This window comes from Ixodes scapularis, unplaced genomic scaffold, assembly GCF_016920785.2.
Source record: "Ixodes scapularis isolate PalLabHiFi unplaced genomic scaffold, ASM1692078v2 PGA_scaffold7__128_contigs__length_106722199, whole genome shotgun sequence".
Classification (NCBI taxonomy): Eukaryota; Metazoa; Arthropoda; class Arachnida; order Ixodida; family Ixodidae; genus Ixodes; species Ixodes scapularis.
Genome location: NW_024609882.1, coordinates 2,399,076 through 2,417,968, shown reverse-complemented (window position 1 = coordinate 2,417,968; position 18,893 = coordinate 2,399,076). Strand labels below are relative to the sequence as shown.

The 18,893-nt window shown below is 45.5% G+C and overlaps 1 protein-coding gene across 11 annotated transcripts in view; it reads left to right on the top strand.

Moving 5' to 3' along the window:
- LOC8028923 (nuclear receptor coactivator 1) overlaps positions 1–18,893 on the top strand; it is a 369,377-nt gene that overhangs the window by 301,879 nt on the left and 48,605 nt on the right. For 7 of the 11 annotated variants that reach the window (XM_042286436.1, XM_042286430.1, XM_042286438.1 and 4 more), the window contains exons 5-13: positions 5,355–5,462; positions 8,655–8,827; positions 9,465–9,562; positions 10,411–10,588; positions 10,892–11,125; positions 12,375–12,504; positions 15,097–15,209; positions 15,278–15,428; positions 16,336–17,083. In XM_042286436.1, the coding sequence (XP_042142370.1) occupies positions 5,355–5,462; positions 8,655–8,827; positions 9,465–9,562; positions 10,411–10,588; positions 10,892–11,125; positions 12,375–12,504; positions 15,097–15,209; positions 15,278–15,428; positions 16,336–17,083 (1,933 nt within the window). Of the gene's footprint in view, positions 1–2,296; positions 2,386–5,354; positions 5,463–8,654; positions 8,828–9,464; positions 9,563–10,410; positions 10,589–10,891; positions 11,126–12,374; positions 12,505–15,096; positions 15,210–15,277; positions 15,429–16,335; positions 17,084–18,893 lie in introns of those variants that run through there. The other 4 variants (XM_042286431.1, XM_042286439.1, XM_042286437.1 and 1 more) reach the window with 2 other exon arrangements.

Here is an 18,893-nt window from a genome sequence, read left to right as displayed (position 1 = left end):
ACTAACCACAGTATGCTGTGGTTAGTAAATTGCTAGATTATCTTGTAAACAGTAGTGTTTTTTTTTATTTTGTTTTTAATACAGGAAATATTAAAAACAAAAAAGGGCACTTTAAATAATATATATTATTCCTGCAGAAGATCGAGAGCTTATTGCTTGTAGGGGCCGTCCTGTTTCCTATTCTTCACATCTCTTCATTACGGGAAGAAAAAAAGTTTTAAAAGTATTATTGCGTTAGCTCTTACCGCGGAGAAAAGAGAAACCTTTTGCTCTTTTCGGTAATAATTTCAAACATTCTCTCAAATTTATTGATTTCGAAAAGTTGAATATTTTGTGGTTCTCACCAAACTCTGGTCTTCCAGGTTTCTTAGGGGGCTTCCAATTCCGGAATTCCTAACGGTCATAACAAAAAAAAGTAAAAAAAAAAAAAAAAAAAAAAAGAAAGAAGGAAAGAGAGAAAGCCGCGAAGTGGAAAACAAAACAAAAAAGAAGTTCGCGCGCGTTTCAGGGTCTCTTTAACCCTGTTTCCATTTTGCCGTTCCTCCATCTTCCAAGCTCGCTCCAGTTGCGCTCTGAAAGAGAGAGTTACGTCATCTTGACGTCACTTCCACCGCCGCGGCGTTTACTGGCGCCTTTCCCTCCTCCTCTCCACGCCTCCGTTTGCTCTTGAGGAGAAGCCGGAAGTCACGTGCTCGTGCGCGTCGTCACTTCCGGTTTATCCCTGGTGCTCGCTCGACGGAGGTACGGAAAAGCAGCGGTTGTACCAATACACACCACACGCCAGATGCGGGTACTCTCGTCTGCACTTTACTAGGGAGTATCTGCAAGCATTGCATTGCCCTTTGTTATGTTTCCTTACTTCTGCCTCGCAGTTTTTTTTTTCTGCTTTATTTTTTTTACGCGTACCGTAAATTAGAAAGCAACATGTTCAACCATCTACGAAAAAGGAGGTTTGTGAGGTTTGAGGAAGACGTACAAAAAAGAAAAACTAGTGTTTTGTAATCAATGCGCTCTTTTATTACACTGTGGCTTGCTTCCAACTGATCATTACTCGAACTATTTTTTTAGTGCATTAGCTGTATAAGATGGCTTGCGAGTTACATGGCATAAAAAAATATCCAGTTTCCGCTTTATTATTTTTTTGCATTATTTCTTTTTTTGTGCAAAGGCGCAAGAAAAGAACGTTTCGAGAAACTGGAATGTCACCGGGAAGCGTAATCGAATTTGTTGCGTCTTGTGAATGTTTTCTAATTGAAACTGGCTGAAGACATCATTAACTCCTACTAACACATTGTTGATTTTTTTTTTTTTATGCATTGCTTCGATGTTTTTGGCGCGATGCATAAATATTAATTATTTTAATATGAGAACACTGAAATGGGCGGACACTTTATTGTCGTATCTCTACAGAAATTTCAATAAATGTCCTATGTTCCAGTGACAATATACAAAATGAACCCCCCCCCCCCCCCCCCCCCCCCAAAAAAAAAAAAAAAATATATATATATATATATATATATATATATGTTCACTTTTTTTACTGCAAAAAATAAATTACGAATCGTTGAGTGTCCATTCTCGACCCGAATGTAGCTCTAGAGGTCCGAATCAAATTCTAAAATTTCAGCACTAACCGTTATCTTATTCAAAAGTTTATCTTATTCAAACGTTAGCAGTGATTTTGTGAAATTTTCAATAAGAAAATGGCGACCAATGGAAATTCTTGTAATAGTTGCCGAAAACGGGCGAATATTGGTCCCATTTTCCCATTGAAAATTTCAGAAAATTAGCTTTTGAATAAGATAACGGTTAATGCTGAAACTTTGGAATAGAGTTCGGACCTCTAAAAACGCTACATTTGGGCCGAGAATGAGCTTTCGGTAATGCATAGTTTATTTTTGCAAAAAACAACAACAACAACAACTTTTAAATTTTTTATTTTTTGGGGGAGGGGAGGGGGGGGGGGGGGGGGGGGGACACTCTGTGCATATGGCAGCTCTGCGGAGTTACGGTCAACAACGCGCGAAAACGAAACCAAAACTTACGAACCTCGGGACGCACTTTACGTTACCTTATATTCCTAATGTTTGAGGACCGTTATCGCAGTTAATTGCACATCGTTGACTGCCGTGCCATTGCCCAACTTCAGAGATCGTCGAGTATCTGGCGCGAAAAGTCAAAAGCGGAAGCGCAACAATCGTCGGAAACGTCGTACGGCAGCGGCGGCGCTGTTCCGCAATCATGGATTGCTCGCGCCAGGACGCGAGAGTTGAACGCGCTGCTTATCGGGCGGTCCGTTCAGGACGTGCCGCCATCTTGATTGTCGCCCGTGACTACGTAAAATGGACGGGGTCTGGAGGCCCGGCGCTGGTGATCGCCCGCAAGGTACGGTGCCTAAACATTTCTTTCGACTCCGCGAATTAGTGGCAGAGCTCCGGGTCCGGTTCGCGACAATGACGAGCGGCCGTGACGCCTCGTGCGCGCGCGTGTTGGTCCGTGCTTGTGCGTGCGGGTCGTACGGGACCCTTTGCGCCGACGGGCCAGCGCCATGTTACCCTGCTTTTCGCTCTCCGGGGCGACTCGCTCCCCGTGTTTGACTTTCTCGATCTCGGCAGAACGCGGTGTCGTTGCGACGTGGCTCGGAGTCGGTGGCCCGTGGCTTCAGGTACGGCCCTGTGCGGTTGTTACGTGCGTACGGCACATGTAAAGCGGTTGCTGCTGGGCGCCCTAGTTCCGTGCGGTGCACGAAGGCTCTGCTCCGGAGGGGTCTCTCTACCTCGGCGAATGTTTTTAAGCCTAATTGGTACGGCAGCCCCTTCGTTCGGCCCTGTTTTGCGCCCGTCGTCGTCGCTGAAAGCGGGTGTGGACGGTGTCGGAATGTTGCGCGGTCTTCCTAGTCGCCAGTTTGATGGGAGGTCGTGGGTGTCGCTCGCGTTTTGGGCGAGCGCAGCAGAATGTCATTGAGCGGAGCAGGCGAGGGCTTGTTCATGCGTGATACGGGACGTCGTCTAAGCCTAATCTTGTTTCGTATCGGCCGCTTTTTCGCCGCCGCTTTGGGTCGTCCTGCTGTATGCCCGGCTTCGGTCAGCTCCGTGAGTGCGATTAATTGAGACCCGCATGTGGCGGCGTCAGCTGACGGCCCGTAGGACGACGGCGCTTGGATCTAGGGCATGGGATGACAAGTGTCTCCCCCCCACCCCCTCCCCCCTCCTGCCCGTCGCTGAGGGGGGAAACTGGCTTCGCCCGTCGAAAATTCCTCGTTTTTTTTTTTCTTTCGCGGCAACTCCGCTTCGCCCGTGATTTGTTTTCGGACCTTGGAACGTCTTCCAATTCCGTAAAAGCGGAAAATATAGAACTTGATAGGCTTGGAAGGCCAGCATCTACGGGAGGGTATCCAGTGCCGATTACAAGAATTGACCCTTTTTTTTTTTTTTTTTTTCTCCCCGCTTTTGGAGAGAACGAAGCCTTCGAGGCTTCGTTCATTGTCGTCATAATTTCTAGACGGCATGGTGGCTTGATAAAGAACGCGATCGTGCTTCGATGCTTGGTTTAAGCTAAAAATGGCCAGGAAGCCGGCGTTGTTAAGCGAGCGCGAGCGCGACCTTGAACCTCAGGTTGCCCCCCTCCGCTCCTTTTCCTTGTTTTGTGGGAAAATAAAGATGGCGCTCGGCGGCCCCATCTGCATACCGAAACCCGGGAGCTCCCGGGCGCCTGTGCGGTGTGCCGAACAATATGCAAATTAATGTAGCGGATTCCTGCGCAACTCAAGGTCGTTGAAACGTAACGGGTCACACGTGCGAGTTAATATGTAAACAAAAACAGGGCACACGAAAGTAAAATTGGCCGCTGACGTAATCACTGCTGGTTGCCGTGTTTCTTTCTGGCGGTGCTATATATATATATATATTTTTTTTTTTTTGACGTTCTGGTTCATAAGTGACACATCGTCCTTTTATTTTTGACTCGCGTTCGGTATTATTGTTCTGGAAGTTACGTAACACTGTGTTTGGGAAAACACTACGTGCGTTGGAAGCGTAGTGGTTTTTGCTAGGCGTGTTACCTGTGTGGAGCGCGGGTAAGACGTCTAAAATGTGTCCTGCATTACTCGTATTTCAACGTGAAACACCGATGAAATAAATCGGGATGTTGTGCACTGTTGCCGTTCTACAGATATGAACCGGAGATTCTTGTTCTTTTCAAGAACCATGTTCATTTGAGCAGGCACACTGCAGTCCTTTCAATGATCTAGAGATCATGTTTTCTTTCGCGTTTGGCTAAAATGTCTGGACTTGGCACCACTAAGAAAAATAAATAAAAGAGAAGCAGCTCTTCATTTGTTTCTCTTACTCATGTCTGCAGGTTTATGCTATTCTTTGGCTTCTCTTTTGTGGGGCCCAATATATATATATATAACAAAGTAATAAAGAGTATAACTTGTTTTTAGAAGTATCCTATTCTTGAAGCATATAGATTTATTATATACACCAGACAATTTTTTTTTTTTTTATGGCCATAATATTTTGTGGAGCTCTTGTTTGTGCAAATGAAAATGATTAGAAACAGCACTACTCACATATTGCAGATTCGAGAGGCTTACAGCTAATCAGCTTAGATTCGATGCCAAGAAGAGTTCTCATCAATGCCTATCCTTAAACAAAGCAAATATTTTTTTTTGTTATTAGGGGGTTCATAATAGGAAAGAACACACCAGTTTGCATCACATTTCGTATTGCTTATTACTCTAGATTTTAGTATGATGTACATACAGGCATAAAGATATCCTTTAAGTGAAATAATAGTGTTTGTGTGATGCAGAAGTTTGTTGTGTATCGCGAACTCCATCCACTCTTCTAAACATGAGCTCATGCACAAGCAAGGCCATGTGGTGTTGGAAGCCTTGGCAGGGTGCCAATATTGGAAAGCTGAGAAACATTTTTCAGGATTCTCTCATGTGTTTAATTGAGTTGATGGTTACGGGACCAGCCAGGCAAGTTTATACAAATGTTCCCATTCAAGCTTAGCAGTGCTTCTGAACCTCTTAATTTAAGATGCTCAAAACAACTTGTGAGTGCTCTGAGCCTACAGAACTCAGATTATTGAGTTACCTTTAGTGGAACATATACATGGTTATTACCTCACTCAAACCCACTGACCGGACATGGTCGGTATAAATAAAGCTTTTCTCTCTTGTACCAATTTGAATGTTTGACTCTGAAGGTGACTTTGCTATTCAACTTGCTTGGTGTGGTAAGCCCAACTGGTGCTGGCACCGTCTTTTTGTAGTGTGCTTTTGCTGAAAGGTGGTGCTTTAAGCTTGATTTGTGACTGTCTTGTGTCCTTGTGTTTCCACGCAGGCTTCCCAAATGTGACCCAACTTTTGATAGTTGGACTGAGATGAGCGTGGTCACCAATGTAGTTCTCAAGAAGCGGAGGAAGCCCGAAAGCAAACCCCAATCCCAGTTGTGAGTAACCTTTTCTTTTTCTGTTTGTTCAATGCTTTTTCATAGCGTACAGCAGTGGTTCTCAAATGGGGGTCCGCGAAAGCATTCTAGGGGTCCGCAAAGCCCTGTCTCATCAGTCAAGCCTGGCGATAAAGCTTACTTTCTCAGATTAAGAAGAAACGTTACAATTTTCGGTTGAGTTTTCTCGTCTGCATGTCAATAAGAGAATTCTACATCACACTAGCCCTCAGTTATATCTATTTATTAGATCATTATCGTAACTATATATTTCCCTTCTCCTCATCACAAACGGGGTCCTCCATCATCCCCGCCGATCCACAACGGGTCCACGAAACATCAATGGTTGAGAACTACTGGCATACAGAAATAGGGTGATCTCGTCAAGCCTTTGACTCGTGCGTGACGTCGCCGTAACTTCAGTCCACAGGATGCAGGCGGCAGTGCATCAGACTGCTTGTGCCGTCCGTTCCGTGCTCTGTGCGCATAGCGCAGCAGCGAGGTTGTCGCACATGCAGAAAGACCAATGTTTCCTAGATGCGTAACGGCAGCGGCGGCGTAGCCAAGCTGTCCGGCGTGATCAGTTTCTTATCCCTCTTTAAAAGCTGAATTTTTGTTTTAAGATAATGCGAGTGACAATAGACCGATCTCACCAGCTAGTTCGAGTACGCCACCGCTGCCGCCATGCATCGTGGGAGCTGTAGTCTTTCTGCACATGCGACAACCCCACTGGAGGTCTGCACGAGCAGAGCACGAGCCAGCATGAGCTGTCTCGTGAACTGGCATCTGCATCCTATGAACTACAGTTATGGCGGCGTCACGCATGCGTGGAACGCTTAGTGAGATCGGTCTATTGTAAGATGGCCAGGTTTCAGCCCTATGTGTTGCCTGAATGAAATGCTGTAAGTAATTGTCTTATTAATTTTTATTTAGCAAGTTGCGTCTTCATTGGCAGCACCCTTGCATATTTGATTGTGGTTCTGCGAGCCATTGTCTTAGAAGTTTTCAAAAATACCTTCCATACTTATGACTCAGGTTACTTACCATATCACCATTCATATTTCCTTTTTGGGTGAAGTTGCAGCTATGCATTGTTTTACGATGCGAGAAAGGTGTGAAGTTAATTGCCACACTGCTTGCCTTGCTTAAAAAAAAAAAAAGTGAGAGGCACAAGCCAGATGCTTTAGTAAGAATGTCAGTCTTGTCTTATGGCTCTAATTTTTTCAATAACAAACACTAAAACTTGAATCTTTTTCAACAGTTGAACTCTAGTTAGTGTTATGGTTTTATTGGTCTAAGGCACATCATGATAAGTTTGGGACACATGCAAGGTCCTCCCCACCAACCTGGCTGACTGTACACCCTTACTATGTCCAACCCACCTCTATATTTTGCCCACTGCGGAACAAAACGGTGCTGATATTAAAAATGTTTGATGCTCGAGATCGTTGCGTTTGGCAGAATTGTGTGGCACTACTTAACAGAACTGCATAATCCCTGCAAACAGAATCACTGCTCTGTGGCAGAGAAAGTGCAGAGAACAACAAAAAGTTGGAGCAATGGCACTTTCCTCCCTGCAAATTGTCAGATGTCCAGATCTCAAGAATTTCCAAGGAGAACCTTGGACACATGAAAACTTGTTTCATTTGAATGGGCATTTTAGGAATTCATTTCATCAGGTTCTCAGTTTCTCTTTTAAGCACAGTGCAGGGTTTGCTTAGTCTTCATACTGTGCTGTCAAGCAGACCAAACAGTATCATTAATGGATCATCACCACTGATAGTAGTAGTATCAATACTACACTATACCATTCCTTGTCTCTGTTGTAAACATTTTTGCTATATACAAACTGTGCCATATCTGGAAATGTTCCAGGTTTGATGCTTAATGCAGTACACATGCATATGAAAGCCAGGCAACTTCGTTCATATCACTGTTTGCATTCATAGAAAAGATTATGGAGCTTGCCACTAGCGTATTTATAGTTTGACTTACAGATATCTGGACCTGGACAATAGAATATCCTTCAGCAGTTTTATTTTTCTTATCTTATGGGGAACCAACTACTTGTTTGGTTTTGATAGAAAAATGGATCTGCTGTATGGTGGGTGGAGGAAGTTTTGCATCTGCATTTCAAAAATACCCGGTCAAAACCGAAGCTGTGACATCTTTTGTGCCCCGAGAGGTCACTTGTATAAACTTCATCAAAGTAGCTGATGATGTGATATGGAAATGGTAGAGGCAGCCAATGTGGTTTAAGACCTGAAGAGCAGTAATGCCAATGCTAAAATAAGAGTGCTTTGACTGCAGTGCTGATGTCCTAGATTGATTTTGACTATTACCATTAATGCTAATGGTACCATACTCAGTGATCAAAGTTTTGAGACAGAACAATGATGATGAAAATACTTTATTTTGAAAGGGCTGGCTCTTAAGCCTGGAGCGGGAAACTTCCTTGTAAATAGCTCAGCTAGGTATGTAAATTTAAGTGAACTGGGACTTTGCTTTTGCATCTTGGGAGTTTAATGTCTGCTAGCTCTTCAACTCCGTGTCTAACCCTGTAGCTACTTTCTAAATTCAGCATTGTTTCAGCAGCGAGAATTAACCTTGTCTTAGGATGTCATGCAATTTAGCATTGCACTCAGTATCCATAGCTGTTTAGGAGTTGTGTTCAAGTTTGCTCTTAGGGACAACTCTCCACTGTCAATTCAGATGTTTTCCAGGTGTTTTAAGGTTCTTGCCTTATGGGCACTTCTATTATAATGTATCGTAACTAATAATGTTATGCTTCTTGTCACTGTGAAGTCGGATTTGTAGAGCCGGTAGTACAGGATAGCTTTACATAGAGCAGGTGTCCCTGTACATCTAGTGCTTTTTTGTTTTGTGTTTTTAAACCAGCATGCTGGCTATAAATATGCCTCTGACTTTCCAGGTTTTATGCCTAGGTAAAGTTTGCAAACACATTTTCTAATGTTTTTTAGACTGTGAAGTTGGTGTCCTAATTTTGGGCAGCTACGTGTTCGTAGCAGGTCTGTGACCACGAGGCTTGCACATTTTTCCTGACAACCACAGTTGCCAGGTGGCTTGTATGCTCACCTGACAGTAGGATGTAGGTGTGTATTATTTCTTGCCAAGCCATTGCCAACCTGGATGTCTTTTTTTTTTTTTCTTTTCTTTTTTCTGTGCTGCTTTCAGGAAAAAGTGCCTTAATGAAAAACACCGACGAGAACAAGAGAACATCTACTTGGAGGAACTAGCAGAACTGATATCTGCTAGCATTTCTGACATGAATTCCCTGTCCGTCAAACCAGACAAGTGTGCCATACTGCAGGAGACGGTCAATCAGATTCGCCGAATCAAGCAACAAGGTATCATCTGCCTGCCTCCCTCACAGACTCGTTTTGATGTTGGTAGGAAACAGTATTGCATGGGCTGCACTAGTATTGGCTCTATGGTACCGGTATGTCTGCCTTACGAACCCACCATAACGCCGGTAGGAGCCGGTCTCGCATGGGCTCTGTTACCATTGGTGCAAGAATGCATTCTTAAGTTGGTTGCTACTGGCTTAAGGCCATGAGTGTTCAAGAGCTTTTAACTGTTTCATCCCTGCTCATCCCTTTTGACATTGGCGTAGGAAATAACAAAGTTTATGGTTAGTCCTCCGAAGTAGTTCCTTCGGTCATACACTACCTCTTGTGATGTGGAAGAGAAACACCACTCTGGATAAATTTGGTCGCAATTGAAGCAAACTCTGGAAAAATGCAGCGAAACTGTTGATCAGCCTGCTTGCATGGCCTTTGAAGGTGTCTGCATCATACAAGCACTTTTGATGCAACTGACGCGCCTTCCAAAGATTGTGCAGATTTTAACCTTGCCCTGCAGTGGTGTGGTATCTAATCTTTCAGCCATTGTGTTGGCGCGTTTTAGTGAAACTTGGTGACGAGCGAGACACTTACGCCGTCCCACCTTCCTCCCATTTTTGTTTCCTCATTGGATCACCTTTAGCAGAGAGTGGACAGAGTGACGACTTGCAGCAGAGTGAAGTTTCGTCCAGTAAACCTACCATTTTGGGCAGTGACGTGTTGGGACCGCTACTGCTCGAGGTGAGTACCGATTTTCTTCGTCATCCGTGCCTCCTTTTAATGTCCAAGTTTAGTAACATTTGTACTTTCAGTTGCAGTGTTTTTTTTGTTTTTTTGTTTTTCTTTTTCTACTGCGCAATATTTTGGCATAACAATTCTGCCACAGTGCGAGCTCAAACTCTTTGGCCAGAAGGACAAAGCTGTCTACCGAGACCGCATTATGTCACCCGCACGCTGTAAGTGTGGACCGCTGCTTTCCACACTTTCCTGGAGAAGGCTGAGAAAATGTACAAAAGGAGAGAACTTGGCTGTCTTTCACTTTAGGTCGTACCGCAGCCGGGACTACAATCAAATGGAGCCAATCAAGCAGTGCTAAAAGTGCATCGTCGAGGCGCTTGTCGTTTTTGCACATTTGCCGTTGTCGGCCAAACTAATCGCGCACAAAAGGATGTTAGAAATCACGGCTGCTGTGCTGTGCACAATTGGTTTAGTCAGACAACGAGCGCCGTGACAATGCACTTGTGGCACTGCTTGATTGGCTCCAATGAAATGTGTTGACTGCGGTAAGGATTGGAGTGGATGGAGTATAAGTGCCACTCCTTCAGACAGGATGCAGGGTGCAGCCTTCTTACCTGAAGAGCTTTCGCTTGTGACCTGGTCGTAATGCAACTTTTATTCACTATTGCTTGGCCGTATGCAGACGCTTCGAGCCTCATCTGCCATGCTTTGTGATTACTACGACGCTAGTTCCCAATTCGTGGGTTGTTAAGAGGCCACGTTTCTCCCCCTGCACCAACCTACGCTTTTGAACAGGAGTCATCAACACGTCTCTGATGTTTTTTTCGTTTTGTTCTCCTCCTCGTCCGCAGGCACTCGACGGATTTTTGTTTGTAGTGAACACGGACGGGAAGATAGAGTTTGTGTCCGAGAACATCACTTCCTTCATCAAGTACACGCAAGACGACCTTGACGGGAAGAGCATCTACAACATCATTCACCACGGAGACCATGGTCGCTTCAGCAGCAACCTGCTGCCCATGTCCATAGGTGAGCCGCCTACGGTTGAAGAGTGGCCAAGTTGTGATCTTACCGCCGCCTTGCTTTTTCGAGAGGCACATTGTTCGCCCAACCCCTTACGGTCCAACAGCCTCGCTGAGCAAGGCATCTTGCTTGCTCGCTAAGTTTTGAAACTGCCCATATGTCACGATTCAAGTTGGTGCCACGGATTACACGAGATTGGTAGCTTCAGCTGGGAGTGAAAGGCGGGAGAATGCGGGGATTGCTTGTTTGTGCCGACTGTGACGCACTCTTGATGCCAAATGCCCGTCGTGTCTCCCGCGTGCTCTGCAGGGAATGGTTTTGGCTGGACCTCTGACCTCGCCCCGCCCGCTCTCGCCCTCCCCGGGGGCCCCAACAGCAAGAGTCGTTCGTTCCACTGCCGTTTTCTCGTCAAGCCTCCCGATGCCGCGGAGGAGACCGTGGAAGAGAAGCAGACGCGCATCTCTCAGTACGAGAACATGCACATCTCCGCCATCTTTCTGCCCTATCCTGGCGACAAGAGCGAAGGCACAGACTCCGAGTCCGGTCAGTCTTTATTGCCTCTGTTGGTCTTTCCTCTTAACCGACTCCGTCTTGCAAGTTGCAGGCTACGCTTTTGGAGGCAAAAGTCCGAGAGCATATTTACGCAAGTTCCTCCGTATATGGCGTCTGCAGCGGTGACTGTTCAAAAGCAAAAATCTAAAATAAATGGTGCTTAGCATGTGCATTACTCAATGCATTCTTTTTTTTATTTACTTCAGATATTTCGTACAGAGAAGGCAAGCACGGACAGTGCACAGATATACCTACGTTCCCAGCATTCTCTTTGGTGCTTGAGTAATTAGTGAGAGGTCTATTCAGTTTAGTTTTATTCCCGACTGTGCACTTGCGATACAGGCACGCAGATGTGACCACAAACCCGACTGCTGAATGCCACGGGGCGAATATACTACAAAAAATGCGACGATTTTCGCTTGGCAGCAGTCAGCCTGTCATCGTAACAATGGCTGCTGTGCCTTGTGCAAGGCAAACGTGTCGCCAATCGGAGTTGTTGCTTTTTTGCAACAGTTTCGCTCCACGGAGCCCCTTTTGTCAGCTTTGCAAGGTTCAGACCCGCTATTTTACAGCAGACGGCAAACAAATGAAGCAGACCAAGGTAAGGAACATGTAAAAGCGCACACAAAAAGAAAGGGTTCAACAGCTGCACCGTTGCCGCAACGTCTTTGTTGTGCGGCGCCAGCGTACGTGTCCGATCCTTCCTTTTGGGTGCGTGGTTATACGTTCAGGCTGGTTCTGTCATGGACATGAACCAAATGACTGAGCTTAGGCCCATCGAGGCTTAAGAATCCAGAAAACAAATTTCTGGCAAAAAGTTTATTTATTAGTCTGTGCAAACATTTTCCAATCAGTTTTTTAGTCATGCACGATGATCACAAAGAGCATGGCAAATTTGAGGAAGAGCAATATGTTTAAAAAAAATCTTCAAAAAAAAAAAAAGATAAAAAAATTAAGAATTGTTTGTATGTTCACTAATGTGAAAATCACATTGGTAAGTGCAGTTGTGTGTAGCTTCCTGCGTGGTGTTTTTGGAGGAAGAAGGCTTCCAGAACGTAGGCCAAGGTCCAGATGGGCTCATAATCCATGGAGTGAGCACAGGAATATACTAAATGTGAAGCTTCAGTGACAGGGCTTCCTGCTTTTACTGCAAACTTTGTACAGAGCTTGCCTATGGAGTCTGATCTTGAAGTCGCCTTTCTACTTACCTTTTCTTGTTTCTTTTTTTTTTTCTCTGCAGAAGTTCAAAACTGCCTTGTTTGTGTTGCCCGCCGCATCCCTGCGAATGAGAAGATCCCATCCTCTGTAGGTGTGGAACAGTTCACGACACGCCTTGACCTCAGTGGGAAGATTCTTGCTGTCGATACCAGGTACGTAGGAAAATAGCCGTGCAGGATAGTATTATGGGAAGGTTTTCATGCATTATGCTAGTACTGTGGCATTTCAAAGATAAGGCTGAGGCTCAGTAGCAGCAAAAGTCTGACTTGTAAATTGAATGTAGTGTTACACCCATTTGGGATGGATCTTGAAGAGCTAGTTTCAAAACCAGGAAGTCTTGAGGGGTCCTCTTTCGAAAAATTCAGCGATTGGCTCATTTTACGTGACTGGGGAAACATTCCTCAGTATGTGGGGTTCACGTTTATTAAATATGTCATCCAGGGGTGGTCCGGTTCTGCCATTTGCCCTATTTTGATATTCTGCCGCTTGTTTTTGCCTTGCTGCGCCAAAGCGAACAAATATGCGAACGAATTGGTTTTTAGAAGAGTTTTTGTTTTCATCTGGCAACTGTGGGATTCTAGTGGGGTTTGGCCATTGCAATCCAATCCAGGCTTCCAGCTCCGCAGCATTGTTCCCCACCAATTTTACCAGTATCTGTAGTGCAGCACATTTCTAATGGTCTGAGTTGGATTTTGAAGTGCACTACTAAAGATGAAAATGCACAGGTAAATATTATTTCCCGAGTGCCCATCAACCAGGTAGAGGGGCTTAGAGCGATAAACTGGTATCCTGTTCACCAGGCAGAAGTGAACCCCCCCCCCCGGGCTGATCCTATATCATACAATTTTGACCACTAGACACATGACCGTACCAAATCTTGAGGCTTTTACGCAAAACAGCCCAGATTTGTATTGTGATCGCTGTAAAAGCACGATAAACTGTTTTTCAATACTGTTAACCCCAGAGATCAGTGTCTAGCTCCGTAAAAACCCAAAATACAGCACCGCCGCTGACAGCATCTAGCGGAGCCATTGTGAAGCCGCCTGAGTTTTTGTTGTAAAAGCACATTTTGGGCTTAAAACAAGCGAAGCATAACTTGTCTCGTCGCTACTGTTAGTAAGATTAAAGCAATTAACTGTCTGCGGTACTTCGTTAAAATCTAGACTGAGAACTGTAAGGTCACATGTCTAGTGGTCAAAAATGTGCAACATGGCGGTGGCCGGGTGGGGTTCACTTTCAGCTGCCAGTTCATTGCTTTAAGCCCCTTTACCTTGTCGGTGCCCATGTTCAGAAGCGTGACACTATTTTATAGAAATGTACTCGCTCGCACATGGTTCCCTTTTCATTGGCATGGTCGGTTGGGACCGCTTGGTTACAAATTGTTCCCTTTTCTCATGTCAAATGATGTGAATCCTTTATTATACTATTCATTAAAACGCCGGTACATTGGGGAACCCAGAATGATTTAATTCATTAGGCTTTTGTCTACTAACTTAAATTTTCGGGTTACCAGATTGCTGTTCACGATAAAATACAAAGTGTGCAAAAAACGACTGCTACCAACTAGCCCAACTTTCAACCCTGCTGTAGATCGCTATCTTAACCGAGGAAAAGCAAAGCAAGTCATTCGTTGAATGTTTCCACAATTAGAGATAGTCAGGAAGTGTCATTGTAAATAAAATGTGTGTGACAAAGCATGTCTTTTGGAGTTACAGGGTTCGTACAATGCTGATTTTCTTGTCACCCGAGAGGTCTTTGTATAGTTCCAATTTACCTCTCTTTGTTACCCTGAGAGGGTTAAATTGGTACTCTATATCGACTACGGTGATAGCATGCTTACATCAAATCTACATTTTTCCACTAGCACCAATGGAAACAAAACACGAATTTGACTAAGATTATGACACGGCTTCACAGCAGTGGAAGGGCAATTTGACTAGTACAGTATAACTGCTAACTTTGGGTTCTTTGTGGGCATGACGCCGCTGATTACATGAATGCGTGTCGGCATCACCAATATACTCCTGCACCGAATTTCTCCAAACTTGCGCATGGGCTGCTCCAAAGCCGCTCCAAAACGCAATTATTTAAAAAAAAAAAAAAAAAAGGTGCTTTAAAACAAAATGATTTATGCTCCAAATTTCACTCCAAACTCGACTGGCTGGACCACCCCTGGTGATCCAAAAACAAAAATGAGAGTCGTTCAATTTCCACACGAAACATGGCCGTTATTGCGGTCTCCCCACTTTTGTGCTGCAGTCCCGGGTTCACCGTATTGGAACTCCACCAACTAACCCACACACTAATTGCTACTTCAGCAGACGAAACTAGTAGTTTTGGATTCTACCTTGGATCTCTCCTGGCACCACAGTTGCAAAAAACAGTTGCATTCTATGCGGGAAGTTGGTCAGCACCACTGTGCGTCTTGTGTCTCTGCTCAAGACGAGAAATTTAGCCAGCGCACTTTACCACTGCTAGCATGGAACCTTTAACATGCACCACGCGGTAGTGGTACACAACCGTGCGCCGGAGCAATGTTCGTCCGGATCGAAACAAACGGGGATTGAGCCCAGGATCCCTGGGTTCTGCAGTGCAATTTTTCACTCCCCATGCTCTAAGGTGCAGCGAATCAACACACTCTGCCATTGATCGCTCCCTCCCTCACCGTAGCTGCAGCGTAACTAGTGAGATGAAGTGCCCAAAAAAAGCACGTCGCTGACGTCATTTGACGGCTTTCGTTGCAGTGGGGTATCGTCTACGTACAGTCAGTACCTCAACAAGTCCCTCGTGGGACGCGTCATCCAGGAGCTTTGCGACTCGAGGGAGCTCCAGAAATTGGATCAGCACCTCAAAGAGAGTGAGTCTGTCGCATTGTGACGATGACCTGTGGAGCCATTTGATGACCAGAAGTGTGTTCCTCCCCAGCCCTGCACCACGGCCTGCACACGAGCGCCATCTACCGCCTGAAGGTCACGCAGGACAAGTCTCTCCTGGTCCAGACGAAGAGCAAGCGCTTCAACTACAACCAAGTGACGAACGAGCCGGAGTTCATCATGGCCACTCATTCCATCATCAGGTTTGGATCAAAGTTCCACCTTCATCTTTCCATAATGATTGTTGGCAGTTTGTATGTGAGCAGTTGGTTGTCCTGCATCATACCGCCGGTGGTTTTCAGTTATCTGTGGTTGTTGATACGTAGCCTCTGTTGGGACTATCATTTGTTGTGGAGTATGGGTATTTCCAGTAGAAACTGGGTACTAGTAAGATAACTAAACGGGCAGGAGTCGAGACACAACTCTCAGGCCTGCTCCTTGCTTACTATAGCCGTCTGTACCTCGGCCTGTTTTCGTAAAACCAGAACGAACTTGTTGACTACCTTAACTGTGTTTGTCTATATGTTTCAGTATGACTCTTAGTTTGCTTTAATTAATGGAGAAACCTTCAACCCAAAACCCAATTATTGGTGGACATGCTCGAAGGAATGAAGAGGTTATGGAGTATAAGTGTCTATGGAAGTTGTTCTTTTCAGCTCTGCATAAACATAGCACTGTTGTTTTTAATATTGACATTTAGTCTTTCATTCAAGGCCACTCGGCCTTGTTGGCTGCACTAAACCTGTGCGGCAGATGGGTCACTTGAGAAGGATTTGGTTTTGTTTGTTGTCCATCAGCAAGTATAGTGGAGCCAAGTTTTGATCACTCGTCCCCTTGGAAGTTAAGCTAAAGACACAGTTGTGTATGACCACATTGCAAGGACAGGGATGGGACATTTGTGGTTCACATTACTGTACGACGTCAAATGCAAGGAGCGGCTCAACACGTGGCGTAAAGAGAACTGTTGTGGTACCTTGCAGTCGTATCTTGACGCGACATAGTCTTGTTTAGTCAATTGGTACTGTGCGAACGGGCCTGTGGCCCACGCTAACCGTCCAAACAAAATTCTCTCCGCTTGTTGCTATACCTCGACTCGCCCGTTTCTACCAGGGATAACGAAGCGCCTGTGGACGACAGTGGCGGCGCCCGGTCCCTGCCAGCGCTCCCGGCGCCCATCAACGGCTCGTCGACGTCGACCTCTTCGTCGCAGGGCCTCAACGGCGCTGCGTCGACGGTGCAGGCCCCTCCGTCCTTCTCCACGTTTCACCTGAGCCCCTCAGGGGGGCAGGACTTTCAGCTCCACGAGCTCGGCATGGAGATGTTCCCTTCATCCAGCTGGGGCGACGACAGTGGTGCGGGCGAAACGACGCCTACGGGCGAGACTGTGTGTGGCGAGACAATGTGCGGCGGCGACACGCCCGACAACAACAGTTCGCGCGGCGGCAACAGTTCACGCGGCGGTTCGCGCGGCAGTGGTTCTCACGGCGCCAACAACAACAACAACAGCAGCGGCGACGACTACTCAGTGTCTCCTGCTCGACGCGGAGAGAGTCCCGCCGGCGCGCCACCTTCGTACGTGTACGGCGAGGACAGTGGGGGTGGCGGGTCGGCGCAGAAGCTCCGCAACTTGCTGACTCAGGGGCTCGAGGAAGGGGCGGGGATGGGGCTGGGCGGGGGTGACGCCCCCTCGAGTAGTCGGGACGGGGAGGGGTCACGTGCGGAGAACGTCATACTGCGGGAACTGCTCAATCAGGAAGACGAAGACGCGATGGAGGTGGGGGAGGGCGGACGCAAGTCGGGAGACGCCATGACGGCGGCCGGGGCCGGCTCCAGTGGCGGCAACAACATGCTTCGAAGGGTGAGTCTGCGCTTTTCATTCTCTTTCTCCTCCTCAGCCTTGTTTGCAGGTTTTGAGGAGGAGTCGCACGGGGGTGCACCCCCTTTCTAGTGTTGTGAGGGGGACTTGTCCAAGATTGGTTCATTAACATTGGGGGCTTTGGTGCTCACATTGCACTAGCACCTCCATAATAGGAGACGTTTGTATGCGGTCTTTTGGTGAAACTAGGTTTAGCGTGAGCTACAGCAATGGACCCTTGCCCACAAGCTCTATTTTAATCGTCACACCCTCTCTATTGCCTTATCATTGGATGCGGCTTTGCAGGCTTTTATGATACAAGCTAATAATAGCCTTTGTGCAGCACCGTGGTTTTCCCGAGCCAAAATAAAGAATAGTAATGCAAATGCACACTTATGGCAGTGAGTGGGTAGTATGCCCTTTTAAACTTGAGGTGCGCCTCGCAGGAATAAACCTGTGGCGAAGCTTTGCTGTGAACTTTGGGGTGCATTCTGCTTTTGAATGCTGTCAAGCAAAGTTATGCCCAAGAGATGTCACGTTCTTGGATTCACTCAACCGTGTTACTTAACTCTGCAATCACGATTTGGTGTTAGTAATGTAGGCGCTAGCGGTAATGGTAGCGAGAACAGATGTATCTTTAACGTTTTTTTTGTCCATCTTCATGGATGGCATAGAATGCCCCGATTACTTATTCTGGCGCTTCCGAGTGGAAATTCGGTTTGGTTCTGGCAGTCATTTTTTAGTCTAGCATTTCTCTTATGTTGACCCTTGCCAATTTGTTGAGTGAGTTCCGTAGCGGGATGTGTGTGTGTTAGTATGTAAGAGTTTGAGGATGAAACCCTAGGTTGGATTGCGGTAGGCAAATCTTCTCGACAGTGCGCCTTTTTACCATTTTGCCTCTCCAGTTCTCCTCAAGCCAATCAAACGCAAATTACTGTGCACAAGCTGGACATAATTTTTGTTGAAACTTCACGCTTTATTTGACATAATATCTACTTAGTAATACTATGCAATCAAGGTTTGCAAGTATCGTTGATAGCAAAGCACTGACATTAATTTTTTCAACCTATGTAGTTCTTTAACCTAGCAAGACCTTGCTTTACTCCTCTTTGTTTGTTGTGGGTTGCTGTGTCTGTAACCTGAGTAGTGTGACAAAGGATTTAATGCTTCTTTTAGGTCCTTGGTTTGTTTATTTGGACTTTTTGATAATACAAAGATTGCCGTGGAGCTGGGACAAAAAGCCGACAATTAAGTCGCCTGACTAGGCCCCTAGTACCAGGCCAGACTCACAACACAAGCAGCAGGCAGACAGCAAAGCAACAAAAAGAAAAAAAAAAGTGAAAAAAAGATATATATATACCCTAGGAGGTCATAGAATTACCAAGAAAAAATTATATAACAGTAAAAAAAAAAAAAAAACTAAAACGTATAAAGTAAATACATTTTTGCCTTGTTTTCAACACTCACATCATGGGCAGCAATCAACATATACTACCTATGAAATCATAAAACTAGGCATGTCCATTTTTTTTTTCTCCACCTACTTGTACAGCTTGATGCACTGCAAGCATGGTCTTTTGCTTGCAAATAGTTGTTACATGCCTGCTTTTGTTTTGACCATGTAATGTGTAATTGCTCGAATCTTGGCATGCCATTGTCTGCATGCATTTACTTACTTTTTTTTTTTTTTTCCGTTTTGCAAGTTGTCATATTTGCTAAGCATTTTGACAAACGTTTTTGGTCCACATTAACGAGCATGGAAACAGTGTTTGTGCGAAGCCATTTGGCGCATGTTGTTTTGTGTGCTTTTTGT